The sequence below is a fragment of the Zootoca vivipara genome, chromosome 16 (genome assembly GCF_965207765.1).
Source record: "Zootoca vivipara chromosome 16, rZooViv2.hap1.1, whole genome shotgun sequence".
Lineage (NCBI taxonomy): Eukaryota > Metazoa > Chordata > Lepidosauria > Squamata > Lacertidae > Zootoca > Zootoca vivipara.
In genome coordinates, this window is record NC_142599.1 from 6,737,723 (window position 1) to 6,755,194 (window position 17,472).

The 17,472-nt window shown below is 46.9% G+C and overlaps 1 protein-coding gene across 9 annotated transcripts in view; it reads left to right on the plus strand.

Moving 5' to 3' along the window:
• GLT1D1 (glycosyltransferase 1 domain containing 1) overlaps positions 1-17,472 on the plus strand; it is a 63,557-nt gene that overhangs the window by 30,778 nt on the left and 15,307 nt on the right. For 5 of the 9 annotated variants that reach the window (XR_015947498.1, XM_088659747.1, XM_088659742.1 and 2 more), the window contains exons 7-10: positions 4,055-4,150; positions 7,420-7,490; positions 15,421-15,464; positions 16,622-16,742. Coding sequence is in view for 8 of the 9 variants with exons in the window: in XM_088659747.1 (XP_088515873.1) it covers positions 4,055-4,150; positions 7,420-7,490; positions 15,421-15,464; positions 16,622-16,742 (332 nt within the window). In the remaining variant the exon portion in view is untranslated. The remainder of the gene's footprint in view (positions 1-4,054; positions 4,151-7,419; positions 7,491-15,420; positions 15,465-16,621; positions 16,743-17,472) is intronic. The other 4 variants (XM_088659743.1, XM_035098453.3, XM_088659745.1 and 1 more) reach the window with 1 other exon arrangement.

Sequence of the window (17,472 nt, forward strand, 5' to 3'; positions counted from 1 at the left end):
ATTTTTAAAATATTGAACTGCCATTAAGAATAGCTGTTTTCCTTTCTTAAAAAAAGAAATGCAGTTTTGAGCTTTAGAAATATTTTGATTACCTTTTTATTTCTTTTTTGCTCTTTAGTCAAACATTTTGTAATGTTTGATGGATTTCTGTATTTTAGAATTTCTGTTTTTTTTGGAAGCCGCCCAGAGTGGCTGGGGGAACCCGGCCAGATGGGCGGGGTATAAATAATAAATTATTATTATTATTATTATTAATTGTGTTTGGACTCGGGAGTGTGTGTGTGTGTGTGTGTGTGTGTGTGTGTGTGTGTGTGTGTGTGTTTATGCGGCTATATACCTTCAAACAAGAAAATTAAAGTGTGAACTAAATTACCTCCTTTAAAATCACCTTTTCGGTTGTCTGGAGCTTACATGATGGAGCCGGGCTATTCAGATAGAAGCCAAACGGAAATGTTGTGAACATGAAAGCGTTTTTAAATCCGCCGGCTTGATTTTTAATTTTCAAAAGCGATATTGCTGGAACGTGCTACCAATCCCTGGTGACATTTAGGGAAACAAGCTTTCGGGAACTACTTCAGTAGCTTGGGGTGGTTGATATTCCTGCGTTTCAGGGCTGTTTTGAAAAAGATCACAAAGGTTTGGGGAAATTAAGAGGCAGGAAACTTACTGGGAGAGGGTTATTTGCTGGATCGTCTTTTTTTTTTTAAGGACAACACAGGGAGAAAATGATGCAATGGAAGAGAGATGATCGGGGGGGGGGTGGAGACAGCTTTCCCCGTTTATCTCAGGAGGATGAAACCTCCAGATGCAACTCCCATCATCCCTGACCATTAGCCATGCAGGATGGCATCCAGGGCCGTCTTAAGCATATCCGGCGCCTTGGTGCAAAGCTCCCTCCGGCGACACAAACACACACACACACACGTTTCCCAGAGTTTTTTTACGGTTGAAAGCACTGCCGGCGGGGCTGGAGGAGGCAGGCAGCAACTGGAGGGCGGCTCCTCCGGCAGGGAAGAGGTGGTGGCCACAGCAGATAGAGCAGGCATCCCCAAACTGCGGCCCTCCAGATGTTTTGACCTACAACTCCCACGATCCCTAGCTAACAGGACCAGTGGTCAGGGAAGGTGGGAATTGTAGTCCAAAACATCTGGAGGCCCGAAGTTTGGGGATGCCTGAGATAGAGGCTCCGGGTGCGGCGCTGCTTCGGCATGGCATGGTGGAAGGTGGCGAGTTGATGCCGGGAGGCGCCGCGTCCAGCCTCTGCCTCTTCCCTGGCACCCTCCAGAAGTTGGCGCCCTGTGCCACTAGCCTCTATGGGTAAGATGCCCCTGCTGGCGTCTGATGGGAATCGGAGCACAGCAACATCTGGAATGCCACAGGTTCCTCACCTGTGGAATGATCTGTAGCATTCCTGCCAAGGCCGGCATAAAGTATGGGGGAGACAGTGGAACAGTGCCAGTGCTTTTGTTTTCTGGGCGTACGCAGGGGTACTGTCAGGAGGACTCCCTCCAGGGAGCCTCCCCCCGTCATCCTGACCAGCACTTCGCCCAGCGACAGCACGAGCAGCGAGTCAGGAGGAGGGAATGATGAATGGAGTGGAATGGAGAGAGGGCTCATTGAGGTGTCTGAGCCCTGGCAACGCTATGGGGAACAGAGTGTGCAGGAGGGGCTCAGAGACGCGTCAGAGCCTTGGCACCGCTCTGGTCGAGGGTCAGCGGGTGAGGGGCGCAGCAAAACATTGGAGCCCAGGCGCCGCCCCAGCCAGCAAGAGGGGAGACCTCTCCTTCCGGCGCCCGAATTGAGGCGCGCACCCACACGTAGGGCGAAAGGGGGGCGTTTTGGGGTGCCCAGGCTTTTATGCTGGCCAAAAAGACGGAAGCCATTGCCAGGTTCTGAATTGGACTAGGCGGTCATGTTTTCTGCTAGCTCTGCACTGTAAATAAAATAATAAAACTCTTAAATGCACAATAAAACTCTTAAAGACAATGCGGACTGGAGCGTCTTTACTCGAGAGTAGCCGCAGCAACCCCCTGACAGGTACACATACCCCTAAACATTTTTTTGAATCTAAGGGGGGGAGCACTGAACAGCGCCGTGCAGTGTGCCCCACCCATTACCCCCACATGCAACCAGAGACGGCCTGGCAGTTGAACAGCGGAGGAAAGGCCATAGCTCAGGGGTAGATCATCTGCTTGGCATGCAGAAGGTCCCAGGTTCAATATCCGGCACAGGGCTTGGAATGTCCCCTCCCCAGGAGAGCTGCTGTCAATCGGCATGGACAGTGCTGGGCTTGATGGACCAATGGTCTGGCTCAGCCTACTAAAGAAACTGGCTTTATACTACCAATGGCTACTAGCCGCAAGGGCTATGGCACCTCAGAGGTAGTAGGCCTCTGAATGCCAGTTGCTGGAAATCGCAGGTGGGGGAAATGCTACCATGCTCAAGTCCTGCTTGTGGGCTTTGCATGGTCCTCTGGTTGGCCACTGTGAGAACAGGGTGCTGGACTAGACCATTGGCCTCATCCAGCAGGGCTCGTCTTACATTCCCTAACTCTGAAGCTCATTCCAACTCCGCTCCTATCTCAACTGTTGCTGCCTCATCTTAGACTTCGCCATTCCCTTTTGTTCTGTCCCTTCTCTTTCGTCTTTATACATGATTGGTGTGTGTGTGTGTGTGTGTGTGTTATTTTATTTTCCTCAACTGGATATTCCTCAACTGGACTGACAATGACTCGAGTGGCAACTTTGAAAAACTTCCCTTGGCAGATTATGACTATTATTAAGCAAAAAAATGAAAAAAAATACATTTGAAGCACAACGAAGAGCATAGGTTGCTATCTTCAGTAGATTTCCCTCTCATGCTAACAGCTGAAATGTCAGGCGTAGTGTTGAGGGAACTGACTGGCAGGTGAAGGGAGGGAGTGTTCTTAATTTTCAGAGCTGTTCTGATTTTCAGGATGTGGAAGCTCTTGTTACCTCTGGACCAGGGCAGTCTCGAGCAGGTCGCGCGCCCTGGTGCTGAGCGGTGGAGATCGCTCCGGCGCCTCCGCCCTCGTAGGGCGCAGCATGGTTTCCGGCCCTGCGCCCTGACGCACCGCGCCACCGGGGGTCTCCCCAGAGCCGGTCCTGCTCTGGACACACATCTATAAAGCACATATAGTAGGGGTTGCCAGCCTTTCACACATGAGCACTAGTGCTCTCCATAGATGGCCCATGAAAGGTCTCCGTAAATAAACCCTCAGAAATCTACGCTGCACAAGAGACAGGTCTTTCTGCTCAGTTTCCGCTTGCACTGGCTCACCAGTGGATCCAGTGGATCAGACACTTGCTCTCCTTACCATTCGGAGCAGAAGAGAGGTGGGAAAAGCATGACGGTAGCTGATTTAGCTATCTTCCTCCTCCCCGCCCCCTTCATTAATTGGGGAGAAAATCTACACCACTTTATGCTCCTCCCTGCTCTTTTAGATGTGGCAGCTGGTGCTACACCACAAAGACCCCTTTGGCAGCCATTTTGTGACTGGCACCCACAGCGCTTCTGCAAAACTCCACATGCGCCTGCTGCCCCCCCCCAAAGGTTGATGGGCCAACCTGTGGCACCATCTTTGTCCTGTTCTGCCGGGTCTTTAGGGCTCAGCAGAGGAAACAAAGCAGGTCAAGTCAGCTCTGAGCGCAGGTCAGGTCATGGAAGTCCAGACAAGTCTCTCTAAGCATGCCAGGAGCCTGGGCAGTCCCAGTGGGTCCTGCTCAAGCACCGGGGCTACCCAAGGCTTTGTCTATGCAGCAGTTGGCCCTGCGTCCTTGGGGAACTGGCTGGGGTGACTTCAAGGCCCCATGTCTGATTCGACAGGCACTGACTTCTATGCGATGGAAAGGATGAGGATGTCATTGGGAGCTCACCATCCAAGTCCAAGGAAGGTGGGAGAGCCTAGTCCTTGGGCCAGAGGAAGGGTGGAACCATAACTTTCCTGATTTCTGTATTTCACATTTCCAGGCATGTTTAAGCTTTCTTGACATTCTTGTTTTTGTTTTTTTTAATAATAATAATAATAATACAGGGATTCTCCAGGACAGCAGCAGTCTGCGCCTCTTCCTCTTGATATGTGGTCTGAGAAGGGTCAAGGATCCTCTTTATTTAGTGGATGCTTTTGCAGGTGGGTACCCCCCCTTCCTTTCCCTTCCGCTTCGTAGCAAATGCAGGATAATGTTTCTGTGAAGCTTTTCATTCAAATGGATCCCAAAGAGGCTTACAATCAATAAATAATGGTAGCATGATGGAGCGTAATAGTGCATGACAAATGCGGCACAAAACATTTAGAATAATTAACAAATTGCCGGTGAAACAATGACACTCTGTTAAACCGTGTTAACAAAGCAACAGCTAAAAAATAAATCCAGGTAGGTAGCTGTGTTGATCGGACACAGTCAAAATAATAAAATAAAATAAAAAATTGCCCAGTAGCACCTTATAGACCAACTAAGTTTGGTTTGGTATAAGCTTTCATGTTTCTCTGTCTTGTGATTCCTGATGTCAGATTTATGTCCATTATAGGGTTTGGCCTGTTTGTCCAATATAGAGAGCTGAAGGGCACTGCTGGCATTTGATGGCATACACAATGTTAGAAGATGAGCTATTAAATAGGCCTGAGATAGTCTATAACAGGGACCCCAAACTAAGGCCCGGGGGCCGGATGCGGCCCAATTGCCTTCTAAATCCGGCCCGCGCACGGTCAAGGAATCAGCATGTTTTTACATGAATAGAATGTGTCCTTTTATTTAAAATGCATCTCTGGGTTATTTGTGGGGGCTGCCTGGTGTTTTTACATGAGTAGAATGTGTCCTTTTTATTTAAAATGCATCTCTGGGTTATTTGTAGGGCATAGGAATTTGTTCATTTTTTTTTTCAAAATCTAGTCCGGCCCCCTACAAGGTCTGAGGGACAGTGGACCGGCCCCTGCTGAAAAAGTTTGATGACCCCTGTTTTTCTATAAGGTGCTCCTGGACAATTTTTTTTATTTTTATTTCAACTAAAAAAAATAAGCTAAACATCAAAATCAAAGCAAAATTCACATTATCTGCTTAACAAATCAATACAGTGTTTATAATCTATGAAGCAATATTAACAACGTTAACAGCAGCAGCCAAAAAACAAACTAAGGCTAAGCACTGTTAAGTCCATACATACTTTCCACACCCCCATGACTCATAATCTTTCCCTCTATTCAGTCCTTTAAAAGAGACACATACGGAGGCGGACATAGCTGCCAAGTTATCCCTTTTTAAAGGGATTTTCCATTATGCTGAATAGGCTTCCTCGCGAGAAAAGGGAAAACTTGGCAGCTATGGAGGCGGAGCAGTCCCACCTACCACCCACCCCCATAGTTCTTCCTCTGGAAAAAGCTCCTTTATGGAGGCTCCTAAGGGGGGGGGGGAGGCAGTTGGGAAAAGCCATTACCTGCTGGCCAACACCGAATCTTTCTCCCCTCCCCTTGATAGTCCCACTTGGCTCAGTACTTCCTGCCCCAGCCCTTCTTCAACTTGATGCCCTCCTGATTTTTCTGGAATTGCATCAGCAGTCTGCTAGCTGGGGCCAGTGGGATCTGGAGCCTTGGAGGGCACCAGGTTGGGGAAGGCTGACACAATGAGAAATGAGGCCCAAGCGATCAGGTTGGGCAAGGCCATGGAATTTTTTTTTTTAAAGGAAAGGCCAAGAAGTCTGTACTGAACACAGAATCGGCTGGGGACCGGGTTGCAGTGTGTGTGTGTGTGTGTGTGTGTGAGAGAGAGAGAGAGAGAGAGAGAGAGGGAGGGAGGGAGGGAGAGAGGGAGATGGAGAGATTTAGAGGGGACAGGCTTCAGGGATACAGCTCTGAGCATAAGCATTTACACTTGTATTGAAGAGAAACCATGAAAGTGACAAGACTTCGGAACTGGCCCTCAGCAAGAGAACATCGATTAAGTGATGAATTTAATCATCAGTCTAATCCAGTCTCTGCGCTGAAGCTCAGCTGTAAATTCTGCTCACTAAATATGAACATGGGGTAGTAATCCACTTCGCTGCTACATAGGGCTTCACCTGATTGAAGAAATCTTAGCAGGTTGATTATGTGAGGTCCAGTCAATTAATTGGCCAAATGTTTATGCTTTTGCAGGTGAAGGAAGCAGGACCACTGGGCCGGGGGGGGGGGGTGTATGTGGAGAGGCATAGATCATGTGTGTGCTTGTCACCGCGGGCAGCATCCAGGAAGAGATGTTCCCACGTGTGAGTGTGAGATAGGAGGGAGGGTGCCTCTGCTAGCACTATACTTAAAAGAAGTAACAACTTCTTTATTAATTTATTGGGAAAGAACGTTGTTTTTCTTTAGTACTAGCAGCCTTGTGCCTGGTGTTGCTTAGGAATTCTTAATAATAATAATATCAGCGTTGTTTTGGAACCTGGTTTTAAATCAGTGCGCGGTTTTGAAAGGTTCAGTCCTCCATCTTGATTCAAAATGGCGTCCAATTTTATCCAAGCGCAGATTAATACTTGCTCCTTGAACTCAGGAAGCATCATGCAAAATTTGGTCGCCGATCCTTATGAGATGTCCAAATGCATAAAGCAAACAATCAAACAACTTTCCAAAATATATAGTTGACTGTTGTTTTATTCACGTGCAGATTTGATTGATTGAATATTCATTAAGATGCATATGATTTGATCAAATCAGTGGCGGAGGAGCTTCATGCTCCGGCACCAGGGGGTGGAGAGCAGGCGGGGGCGTGGTGCGCTGCCCGCAGGGGTGTGGCGCAATGGCACCCCACTAGGATCGCGCTGCTGTGGGTGGTGCAGTCCCCCCGCACTCCTCTTTCTCTGCCAGTGGATCAAGTAAGATTTCTTTAACTGAGCTGCAAGAGGGCCAGCGCTCCTATTAGTGGAATACCATGGCTAGGAGAGAGAGCAAGTAGGAGCTGTCTGTATATGAAGGAGCTCTGCAAAATGTATGGCAATTGGAAAAAATCACCGTGTCTTGGCCTCGGTCCCCCAGCTGTGTATTGGGCATAATGGCTGTCGGGTTCGCCAGAATGATTGTGAACATCAACCTAACAAAGATGGAAAGATGGTGAAGAGCTTTCCAGTATTGCGTCTGCTATGGAAATGCAGGGGTCAGTTCCTGCTACCCTGACCTATGCTTCTGTGTTCATTGACTTTTCACGAGTGCCTCCCTCCAGAAACCGCAAAATAACTTTGTGGTTGATTAATTAAATAATTTAAGTCTGCTGCCCAGTAGGTTGGGGCACCTTCCTTTTTTAAAAAAAAAATGAGTCAGAATTTGCATACACCAATTAACTGATGGATTGCCCAAGTTTCTCTTTACAACGCCCTAACCAGAACAACATGACGCTTATTTTCCTATAACCAGAACTCTCTCCTGTTGTTTGATAGAATGGCACAGAGAGGAACCCAGCACACACCTGATTATAATTGGACCCGCAGTAAGTTTCCCCGCTTTCTTTGTAAGCATTCTTTCTAAATATAAATTCTGTGCGTAAATTTGTTTTCATGTGCTATGGCAGGCAGGCGCTGTTAAGTTTATAGCCCCCACTGAGAAGGAGTCACCCCTCAAAATGCTATGTGGGGCTTCCACCAGAATGTGGGGCTTCCACCAGAATGTTGTTACCCGTGGGTCGGATCTGTTTACACTTAGAGTCACACTAAACCAAGGATTGCCAGCCTGCTGCTCATACATGCCAGTGTGCCCACTACTACCTGCTATGGCACCCACAAAAGGTCTCAGCAGGTATCCCCTCAAAAATCCATAATGATCCTTCTACTCACTTTCAGTTTGCACAATTGTATTTTTTGTTTTTTTTGGCCATTTGAAAATGTTGGAGTAAAATATAACCCACTAAACTGCCTTTGCTCCTCATAGAATTTTCTTTTCTTAAAATAATTTTTAAAAGTTTAGTGTTTGTTGGTTTGGGGTGTGTGTAGAGTATAGAGTATAGAGTGTAGGATACACAACAGACCCAAAATTACTCTGCCTTTCATGGTGTGGTATTCTCCTTCAATCAGCTTGACAAAGTGGCTGCCCAAACAAAAATGAAGACAAAACACGTAGGCTAATAACTGTTAAATCATATGTACAGTAATAGAATAATGATATCATTCAAAGGTAGAAATGAACCTATTGGAGTTGATATATACAATGTAACAGACTAGTGGCACAGAATGTCAAGCCATGTGTTCAAGATAGGCGTCAAAGGTCAGTCTCACAATGGTTATTCAAAGGTTTCAACAAAAGATGACTCAAAAGTTTAAAAAGCAAGGTTTTTCAAAAGTTCCAATGGAGGACGTCCCAAAAGTCTCAAGGACAGTGTTTCCGGAATGATACGATAATCTTCATCAGCTGAAAATATAATATAAAGCATACAACCAATGAATGATAACAGAATTGAGCTACCTGCATATACATTGTGTATTAAAACAGAATATACAAAACAAGGTGGGACTCATTGCCCTTGAATGTCCGAAGTGCTGGTAACATCACTGAGTCTGCAAAAAGACCAAGCTACACACTCACACATGACAAATTTTTATTTTGTAGTTTGAAAGCAAATGCAACAGTCCCAAACCAGATCGGCACCACAAGGCAAAGGAGAGAGAGAGAGAGAAGGAAAGAACATTTCATTTGTGTTGTTTCCTGTTTTAAAAATCAGATCCCTGGAGCTGCAGCCTCCATCTGTGCTGTTTGCTCCTTTGAAATGTAGATCTGCCTTCTTGACCTCCTTACCAAGCAGGATCAAACCTGTCCTGTGACTGCTGATGAACTGCATCAACAGATCATCTCTGTGTTCTGGCTATTTTGAAGCCATTCCTGCCGGTCTTGCATTTGCACATAATTAACAGATGTCAGCTGGTAGCCAATGACTGAGACTTCTGTCTGGCAAGAGTCTGCACAGAATTCCAGCTGACAATGGAAGTGGCAGGGGAGATACGCCCCTGGTAAAACAGATTTACGGCCAGGAATCCTGCGAGAAACTTTGAGAAAACTTTGAGAAAGTCGAGAGCAGTGAGGTGGGGAGAGAAGTAATGAGGAGAGATGCGGGTTGCGAACGCTGCAGGTTGTGAACATGCCTCCTGCGTGGATCACATTCGCAACCTGAGCGTCCACTATACTAGTGCGCACATTGGCATGTATGAGCAGCAGGCTGGCAATCCTTGGTTTAGTGTGACTTTAAGGGCAGACAGATCTGACTCATGGGGCATAATCTAGCAAGACTTAATGGTGGAATGCCCCACATAGCATTTTGAGGGGTGACTCCTTCTCAGTGGGGGGGGGGGCTATAAACTTGAATGCCCTTCAGGTTAAGGTCTCCAATGCAGCAACTAATATCAGAGTTCATTGCCCGGGGGTAGGGGGTGGGGGTGGAATGTAAGGGGGCGGAAGAGGGAATTATTTATATCACTAACATAATTTTATATATACTCAAGCACTCTGATGATAAATTCTCAATAGACCAAATCCATCCTATGTGGTATATTTCGACACAGGCTGAGTGTGTTTCTCTACAAAGATCTTCCTAAGATATGGTTTGCATTTCTATATATGAAATTCTGTAATTGTTTTTAATTGCAGAGGCTTTCTTTAAAAATAAACAAACGTGAAGTCGCTTTGAGATATTTCATGGGAAGTGATGTAACAAAATGGGATTAAATAAATAAACTGACAGGCTCCCCCCCCCCCAATAAAACATCAAAGAAAATGAAGATGGATTTCCAGGCCAAGTTTGTATCGGTGGCCACATTAAAGAAGAATAATTTGTTTATCCAGGATGGTTGTTCACAACCGGGGGGGGGGGGGAGGGCTTGAAGTGAGTCGTTTTGCCCTCCTCTTCTGAAGTTTTGCATTTAAGAGAGCCCACGCCTATTGATTTGTCATGTTCGGTCATGTTTCTTTGATGCTGTGTTAGGCCACTGATACGATTTGTGCCTTCCAGTCTCCTGCCGCATTAGGAAGAGCGCTCTCTGCTTCTGAATCTGGCAACGCTGCCTGCCATGGAAGGGTTTGGAGGGGGAGACTTGGCTCCACCCAGCCGCTCGTGGAGGTTCATAGGAAGCTGCCTTACATTGGCCTGCATAGCTCAGTGTTGTCTACACAAACTGGCAGCAGCTCTCCAGAGTTTCTGGCAGGGATGCTCTCCCCGCACTGCCTGGAGATGCCAGGGATGGAACCTGGGACCTTCTGCTTGCAAGACAGAAGCTCCACCCCTGAGCCATGGCACTTCCCCAAGACGGAGTTGTTTGTGTTGCTTATTCCTTTACATACTGCTTAGTTGCCAAGGTGGCTTCTAAGATCAAAGTGTTTAGAGCAAGGAAACAACTCGGTCAAAACATTAAACACCCACACTTTAAAATGTGCAGTAAAACAAGCCAGTTGAAACAGAAGGTCCAGGTCCACTTGTCAGAGCTCAGAATTCTAGTTTAAAAAGAAAAGGGGATCTCGCAAGCCTGAAGGCTGCTCATACTTGCTCCCATCCACTGGGGAGTTAGGACACTGGGTGCGTCTAAATACCAGTTGCTGGAAACCATTGGGGGGGGGGGGGAGAGAGACTTTCTCTTGTGCTCAGGTCCAGTTTGCATGCATATGGTTGGCCACTGGGAGAACAGGAGGCAGGCTTTGATGGGCCATTGGCCCTGATCCTGCAGGGCTTTTCTTACGTTCTCAGTTACAGGTAGGTAGCCGTGTTGGTCTGAGTCGAAGCGAAATTAAAAAAATTCCTTCAGTAGCACCTTAAAGACCAACTAAGTTTTTATTTTGGTATGAGCTTTCGTGTGCATGCACACTTCGTCAGATACACTGAAACAGAATCCACCAAACCCTTATGTATATTCAGAGGGTGGTGTGGAGGGTGGAAATGGGTGATGGGCTGATGGGAGTGGTAAACCTGTAGATGGCTGTTAACGACTGCTGATGACTGCAATTGGTCCTGGGGGGGAAAAGCAAGGGCTGAGGTGCTAAGGAAAGCTTGATCATGTAAAATGAGATAAGAATCCTATGTCTCTGTTCATTCCAGGTGGCTCCATGGTTTTAAGCTTGCTAATGAGTTGCAATTCAGCAACTTCTCTTTCCAGTCTGTTTCTGAAATTTTTCTGTAATAAAACAGCTGCTTTGAGATCTTGTATAGAATGTCCTGGGAGATTGAAGTGTTCTCCTACTGGTTTCTCTGTCTTGTGGTTCCTGATGTCAGATTTGTGTCCATTTATCCTTTGGCGTAGGGTTTGGCCTGTTGGTCCAATATAGAGAGCTGAAGGGCACTGTTGGCATTTGATGGCATACACAATGTTAGAAGATGAGCAATTAAATCGTCCGGAGATGGTATGTTGGATGTTGTTGGGGCCAGTAATGATGTTGTCCGGGTGTATGTGGCAGCAAAGTTGGCATCTGGGTTTATTGCAGGCTCTGGTACCAGTGTCCATGGTAAGTCTGGTGGTTGTATTATTGTGGGTGAGGAGTTGTTTAAGATTGGGTGGCTGTCTGTAGGCAATGAAACCTTACATTTTCAGGTTCTTTCTCCCTGCAGCATCTGTTTTAGATACAAGAGTGTGCATGTATTTATTCTTATGCAAACACACGCACACCATATCTTCCTAGGTTTATCAACCCCGCTTGCAAGGTTTGCCAGTCTGATATCCTGGAAACTGCACTGTTGTTCGCCCCTTTCTGTCATTTATTCCCCCTGCCCGCCCCCCAGCCCTGAAACATCTCTGATGCAAAACGAATGCAATTTCCCCTCTCTTATTAACTTGTCTCTTAGAACCTTCAGCTCCTATATTTTCATTAGAACATTGAGTTGTCTTATTACCTTCCTGCTTTTCATTGCGCTGGTTATTTTTCTTTCTTTCTTTTTAATCTCTGTTTCTTTCCACTCTGATACACTGCAAGATTTGAAAGCGAACTGGGGTGGAAGAGAAAATTGGGAGCAGGTATAATGTGGTTTGCGTTTCCGATGCCTTCAGATGCAGCCTGTGAAAGATTTCGGCCACTTCACTTTACATCTGCTTCACTTTTCCCCAGAAACAAACAGGCGCATCCCACCTTAGCCTCAGAAATTTGGGAAATTTCTCATAACGTTTATATATCCTAAAGTTTAATTGCACACCTGCTTTTTTCCTTTCATTTTTTGGGGGAAAATTTTCTGAAAATGCTTAAACTGCAACAGCACAGTGATTGGTTAAAAAAGAAAGAAACCAAACCAAGTGAAACAGCTTTGTAGTGGATGAGATTATTTACTTATTTGTAAGGCATTTCTGCATGGTGTTTGACTCTGCCAAGGCAGTTTTGACTATTAAACACCAATGTCTCAGGTATGCAGATGACACAACCTTGATGGCAGAAAGTGAGGAGGAATGAAAGAACCTTTTAATGAGGGTGAAAGAGGAAAGCGCAAAATATGGTCTGAAGCTCAACATCAAGAAAACTAAGATCATGGCCACAGGTCCCATCACCTCCTGGCAAATAGAAGGAGAAGAAATGGAGGCAGTGAGAGATTTTACTTTATTGGGCTCCTTGATCACTGCAGATGGTGACAGCAGTCACGAAATTAAAAGACGCCTGCTTCTTGGGAGAAAAGCAATGACAAACCTAGACAGCATCTTAAAAAGCAGAGACATCACCTTGCCGACAAAGGTCCGTATAGTTAAAGCTATCGTTTTCCCAGTAGTGATGTATGGAAGTGAGAGCTGGACCATAAAGAAGGCTGATCACCAAAGAATTGATGCTTTTGAATTATGGTGCTGGAGGAGACTCTTGAGAGTCCCATGGACTGCAAGAAGATCAAACCTATCCATTCTGAAGGAAATCAGCCCTGAGTGCTCACTGGAAGGACAGATCCTGAAGCTGAGGCTCCAAGACTTTGGCCACCTCATGAGAAGAGAAGATTCCCTGGAAAAGACCCTGATGTTGTTGGGAAAGATTGAGGGCACTAGGAGAAGGGGACGACAGAGGACGAGATGGTTGGACAGGGTTCTCGAAGCTACGAACATGAGTTTGACCAAACTGCGTGAGGCAGTGCAAGACAGGAGTGCCTGGCATGCTATGGTCCATGGGGTCACGAAGAGTCGGACACGACTAAACAACAACAACAACAAAGGCATTTCTGCATGGTTATTTGACTCTGCCAAGGCAGTTTGTGACTATTAAACACCAATGTTGTTCAAGAGAGCATCTGCAACAGAATAAAACAGGCTTTGAAACCCTATCTGAATGAAATTTAAACACATTAAAAGTGGAACAAGAATGTCTTGGGCTGCATTCCTGGGGGCCATAGGATTAGTCAGTTCCTGTGCTCCCCAAGGGCCACAGGATCTCCCCAGGGAAGGAGAGAGAGAGAGCCACCGCCTTGGAGAGGCAAATCTCACCTCCCTTTGCTTCTTCAGTGAGACACAGGAAAGGTTCACAGCCAGTGCTCACCCAATGTAGAACAGGGTAGAAAGGAAGCTACATGCCAGTGTTGGAGGTGGTGGGAGATACGAACAATAAATGTCTGTTAGAGATGGGTACAAACGAAATAAGAGGAAGCAGACGAAATTCTTGTCAAATCTGAAAGTTCTTCACCTGTAGCTTTAGGATGGGCGAGGATCTCACATCCAATTTTAGGCTAAACCGCTAGAGCTGGCATAGTTTTGAGTGTTTTTAAAATGCTCATTAAATACATAGGTGTAAAAAAAATGCACCTTAAAAGTTGGCATCACCTTATCGTATTCTCACTATTTTGAAAGTCCGTTCTTGGAAGGTCAGCTTGCATTCGCAGGGCCGTTTTAAGCATATCCGGCACCATGGTGCAAAGATCCCTCTGGTGCCCCCCCTTCCCAGAGTTTCCGACCTTTTTTAGGGCTGGAGGAGGCGGGCAGGGCCGGCTCTAGGTAGAGTCCCGGTGGTGCGGGGCGCCGGGCCAGTAGGCAGGGCGCTGCGTGGCGAAGCCGCACGGAAGCCATGCTGTGCCCTGCGAGGGCGGGGGCGCTGGAGCGATCTCCACCCCTCAGCACCAGGGCACGCGACCTGCTCGAGACTGCCCTGGAGGCGGGCAGCAGCTGGAGGGCGGCTGCTCCGGCGGGGAAGAGGCGGGGCTGGACACGGCACCTCCCAGCTCAGTTGGCTGCTTCGTAGGCATCACACCAAGCAAGCGGGCCTGCGCTGAGTGAGCAAGGGCACATGCGGCGCTCCCGCTGAGCGCCGGCTCAGTTTTCCCCCTTTTAGCCTTCTGGCACCCTGCAGAATTCGGCACCTGCAGGCTAAAAGGGAAAAAACCGAGCCGACACTCGGCGGGAGCGGCGCACAAACTCTTGCTCACTCAGCGCACTTGTTCGGTGTTCCCTGGACTCTCGCCTGGTGCCCTCCAGAACTTGGTGCCGTGGTTTACTGTGTGCAGTAGGGCTGGTGAATGGTTTTCAACCTGAGGACCAACCTTGGGGTGGGGCGTCACACATGATGAGCATGCTGGATCAGGCCCAGGGCCCGTCTCTCACAGTGGCCAAGCAGATGCCTGTGGGAAATCAAGGAGCAGAACATGAGCACAAGAGCAAGTCTCCCCTCTTGTGTAACTGGTCCGCAACTGGTATTCAGAAGCGAAACTGCTTCCAAGTGTGGAGGTAGAGAGCATGGTCATTGTGACTAGTAGCCATTGAAAGCCCTCTCCTCCATGAATTTGTCTGAACTTCTATTGAAGCCACCTAGGCAGGTGACCATCACTTCCTCTTGAGGGAAGCGAGTTCCACTGACTATGCGCAGTGTGAAGAGTGACTTTTTTAAAACTGTTGTGAATTTTCCAACACTCAGCTCCTTTGGATTTCCACAAGTTCCAGTGTTTTGAGGGGGGGGATTTTTCTCCATGCCAATGCATAATTTTATAATCTTCTGTCTAGCACGTCGCCTCTTACTTGCCTTTTCTATAAACTAAAAAGTCCAGAACACTGCAGCCTTTCCACACACGGGGGTTTCCTCCATCCTCTCTGTCATTTGGGTTGCCCTTTTCTGAACTTTTTCCATCTCGACAACATCCTTTTGGAGAGGAGGCAACCAGAGCTGTAAAGTGGCGGGCAGGACCAGATGCAAAAAATGGGTAGAGGAGTGAATGTAAGTTTTACTTTTACACTTGCGCACCCCACCAGACAGGCCAGAGGCAGTATCAGAGTTCAAGTCCACCTTCAATCCAGGCAAAAAAATTCAAGGAGGGTTCAAAGCAGAGCCAGTGATCCAGCTGTGTGGTGCGGAGAAAGTCCCAAGGGCCAGATGAAGGGGCCTGGAGGGCCACATTTCGCCTGAGTCCTGAGGTTCCCCACCCCTGGTGTCCAGCAAAACTGCAACCTCAGGCCATTAATATTTTCCCAGTGTGGAGGTTGATTTACTGTTCGTAAGTTTCCTGTGTTTTATTTCCCCTGCCATAGGTTGATCCACTGTTTGCAGAGGAAGTCAAAGAGAAAATCAAAAGGTAGGCTCCTAATTTGGAGATATGTTTTTTTTTAAAAAAACAACAACAGAAAAATATATATCTATATTGATTTCCCCTGAATTCTCATTGCAAACAAATCTCTTTCCATGTTGCTCAGATTTACTCAGGAAGCCTGATTCCTACTGAGACATCCTGTGTTCACTTCAGTTTGGGGTGGCGATTTTACTGAAGCATACATTTTCTGGCTCAGAATTATGAGTGTTAAGGGCTCGTAACATTCACCTTGAATACAAGACAAGCATTATGACCCCATAATTCTTCTCTGGCTTGGATTTTCATCCAAGTTGGAAAAGGCAAACCAGGTTGCCAGCTGATAGATAACTCTAAAAAGTGCTCTGAAAAAGAGGCTTCTGAGAAAAATTAGCCACTTGTAATCCATAATTCAGGGACCCAGGTGGCGCTGTGGGTTAAACCACAGAGTCTAGGGCTTGCTGATCAGAAAGTCGGCGGTTCGAATCCCTGCAACGGGGTGAGCTCCCATTGCTCGGTCCCAGCTCCTGCCCACCTAGCAGTTTGAAAGCACATCAAAGTGCAAGTAGATAAATAGGGACCGCTCCGGCGGGAAGGTAAACGGTGTTTCCGTGCGCTGCTCTGGTTCGCCAGAAGCAGCTTTGTCATGCTGGCCACATGACCCGGAAGCTGTCTGCGGACAAACGCCGGCTCCCTCGGCCTATAGAGCGAGATGAGCGCCGCAACCCCAGAGTCGGACACGACTGGACCTGATGGTCAGGGGCCCCTTTACCTTTACCTTTTAATCCATAATTGAAATCCAAAATGTTTATGTTTCAGTTTATGGGTGGGGCACCTGCAGGGGAGGTTGGAAACATTTCAGGAGAAGGGAGGTTAATCCTGTCTTGCCTGCTACATTGGAAGGTGTGTGTGTTAAGTATTTGTTTATTTTGATATAACACCACCAAAGTATGTGGCAATTTGCAGAAGACATTTTATGTCGATGTTCCTGAATTTATGGGGAGGGGCCACAGATTAGTGCTAGAGCATCTGCTTTGTACACAGAAATTCCCAGGTTTCACCCCCCAGCTCAACCTGAAATCTTTCTGCCATCCAATTTCTCCAGACGACTCTGAAGTCCAGTGTCTGGAGGCCAACTAACAGACTAAACCATCTTTGCTTGCTAGGGTGGATGGGGTTCATTTGCTACAGGAGATCTCTCAAGAAGACCTGCACGCTCTTGTGAAAAAATGCTTTGCCGTTGTCAACAGTTCCATTTCAGAGGGGATGTCGGCCACAATCTTAGAGGTAATTGTATCTGACCTTCATGTTGGAACGTTCCCTTGCTCCGCTGGTTTGAAATCTCCATCCGCCTCCCTGTCTGCCTTTCAAAGCCTGCAAAACACAAGGGCTTTCTCTAAAACATTATGCAGGGGCAGTTAGCAACTCGCAGTTTCAGCCGGCCTGTGAAATTAACAAATGCTCAGCGGGTGAGGAATGGGAAGCTGTGGCCTTTGTCTTGTTGGTTGTCAGTCTCAATCAAAATCGTCAGGAGCAATGGGAGCTGTTGTGCAGCAATATCTAGAGCAGACATAGGCAAACTCAGCCCTCCAGCTGTTTTGGGACTACAATCCCACCATCCCTGACCACTGTCCTGTTAGCTAAGGATGATGGGAATTGTAGTCCCAAACATCTGGAGGGCCGCAGTTTGCCTATGCCTGTCTTAGAGCATTGTTCTATGCTCTCTCTTTTTTTGCTCTGCATACCACTTTAATGGCTTATGCCTCGAAGAGCTCCATAAATGTGTTTCTTGCTATTAATGCCCCTCTTAGCTCCCCCCCCTCAAAAAAACTAAAAAAATTCCAAATGCTGTAACCTTTCTTCATAAGGGTAGTTATTCCAGCCCCTTTATTGTTTTGGTTGTCCTTTTCAAAACACACACACACACACACACACACAGACGTACACAGAGGAAAATTATGTGAGTCTTTTCAGACCAATTTTGTTAAGATTAGCCAGGGTGGTTGTCAAAATAGCT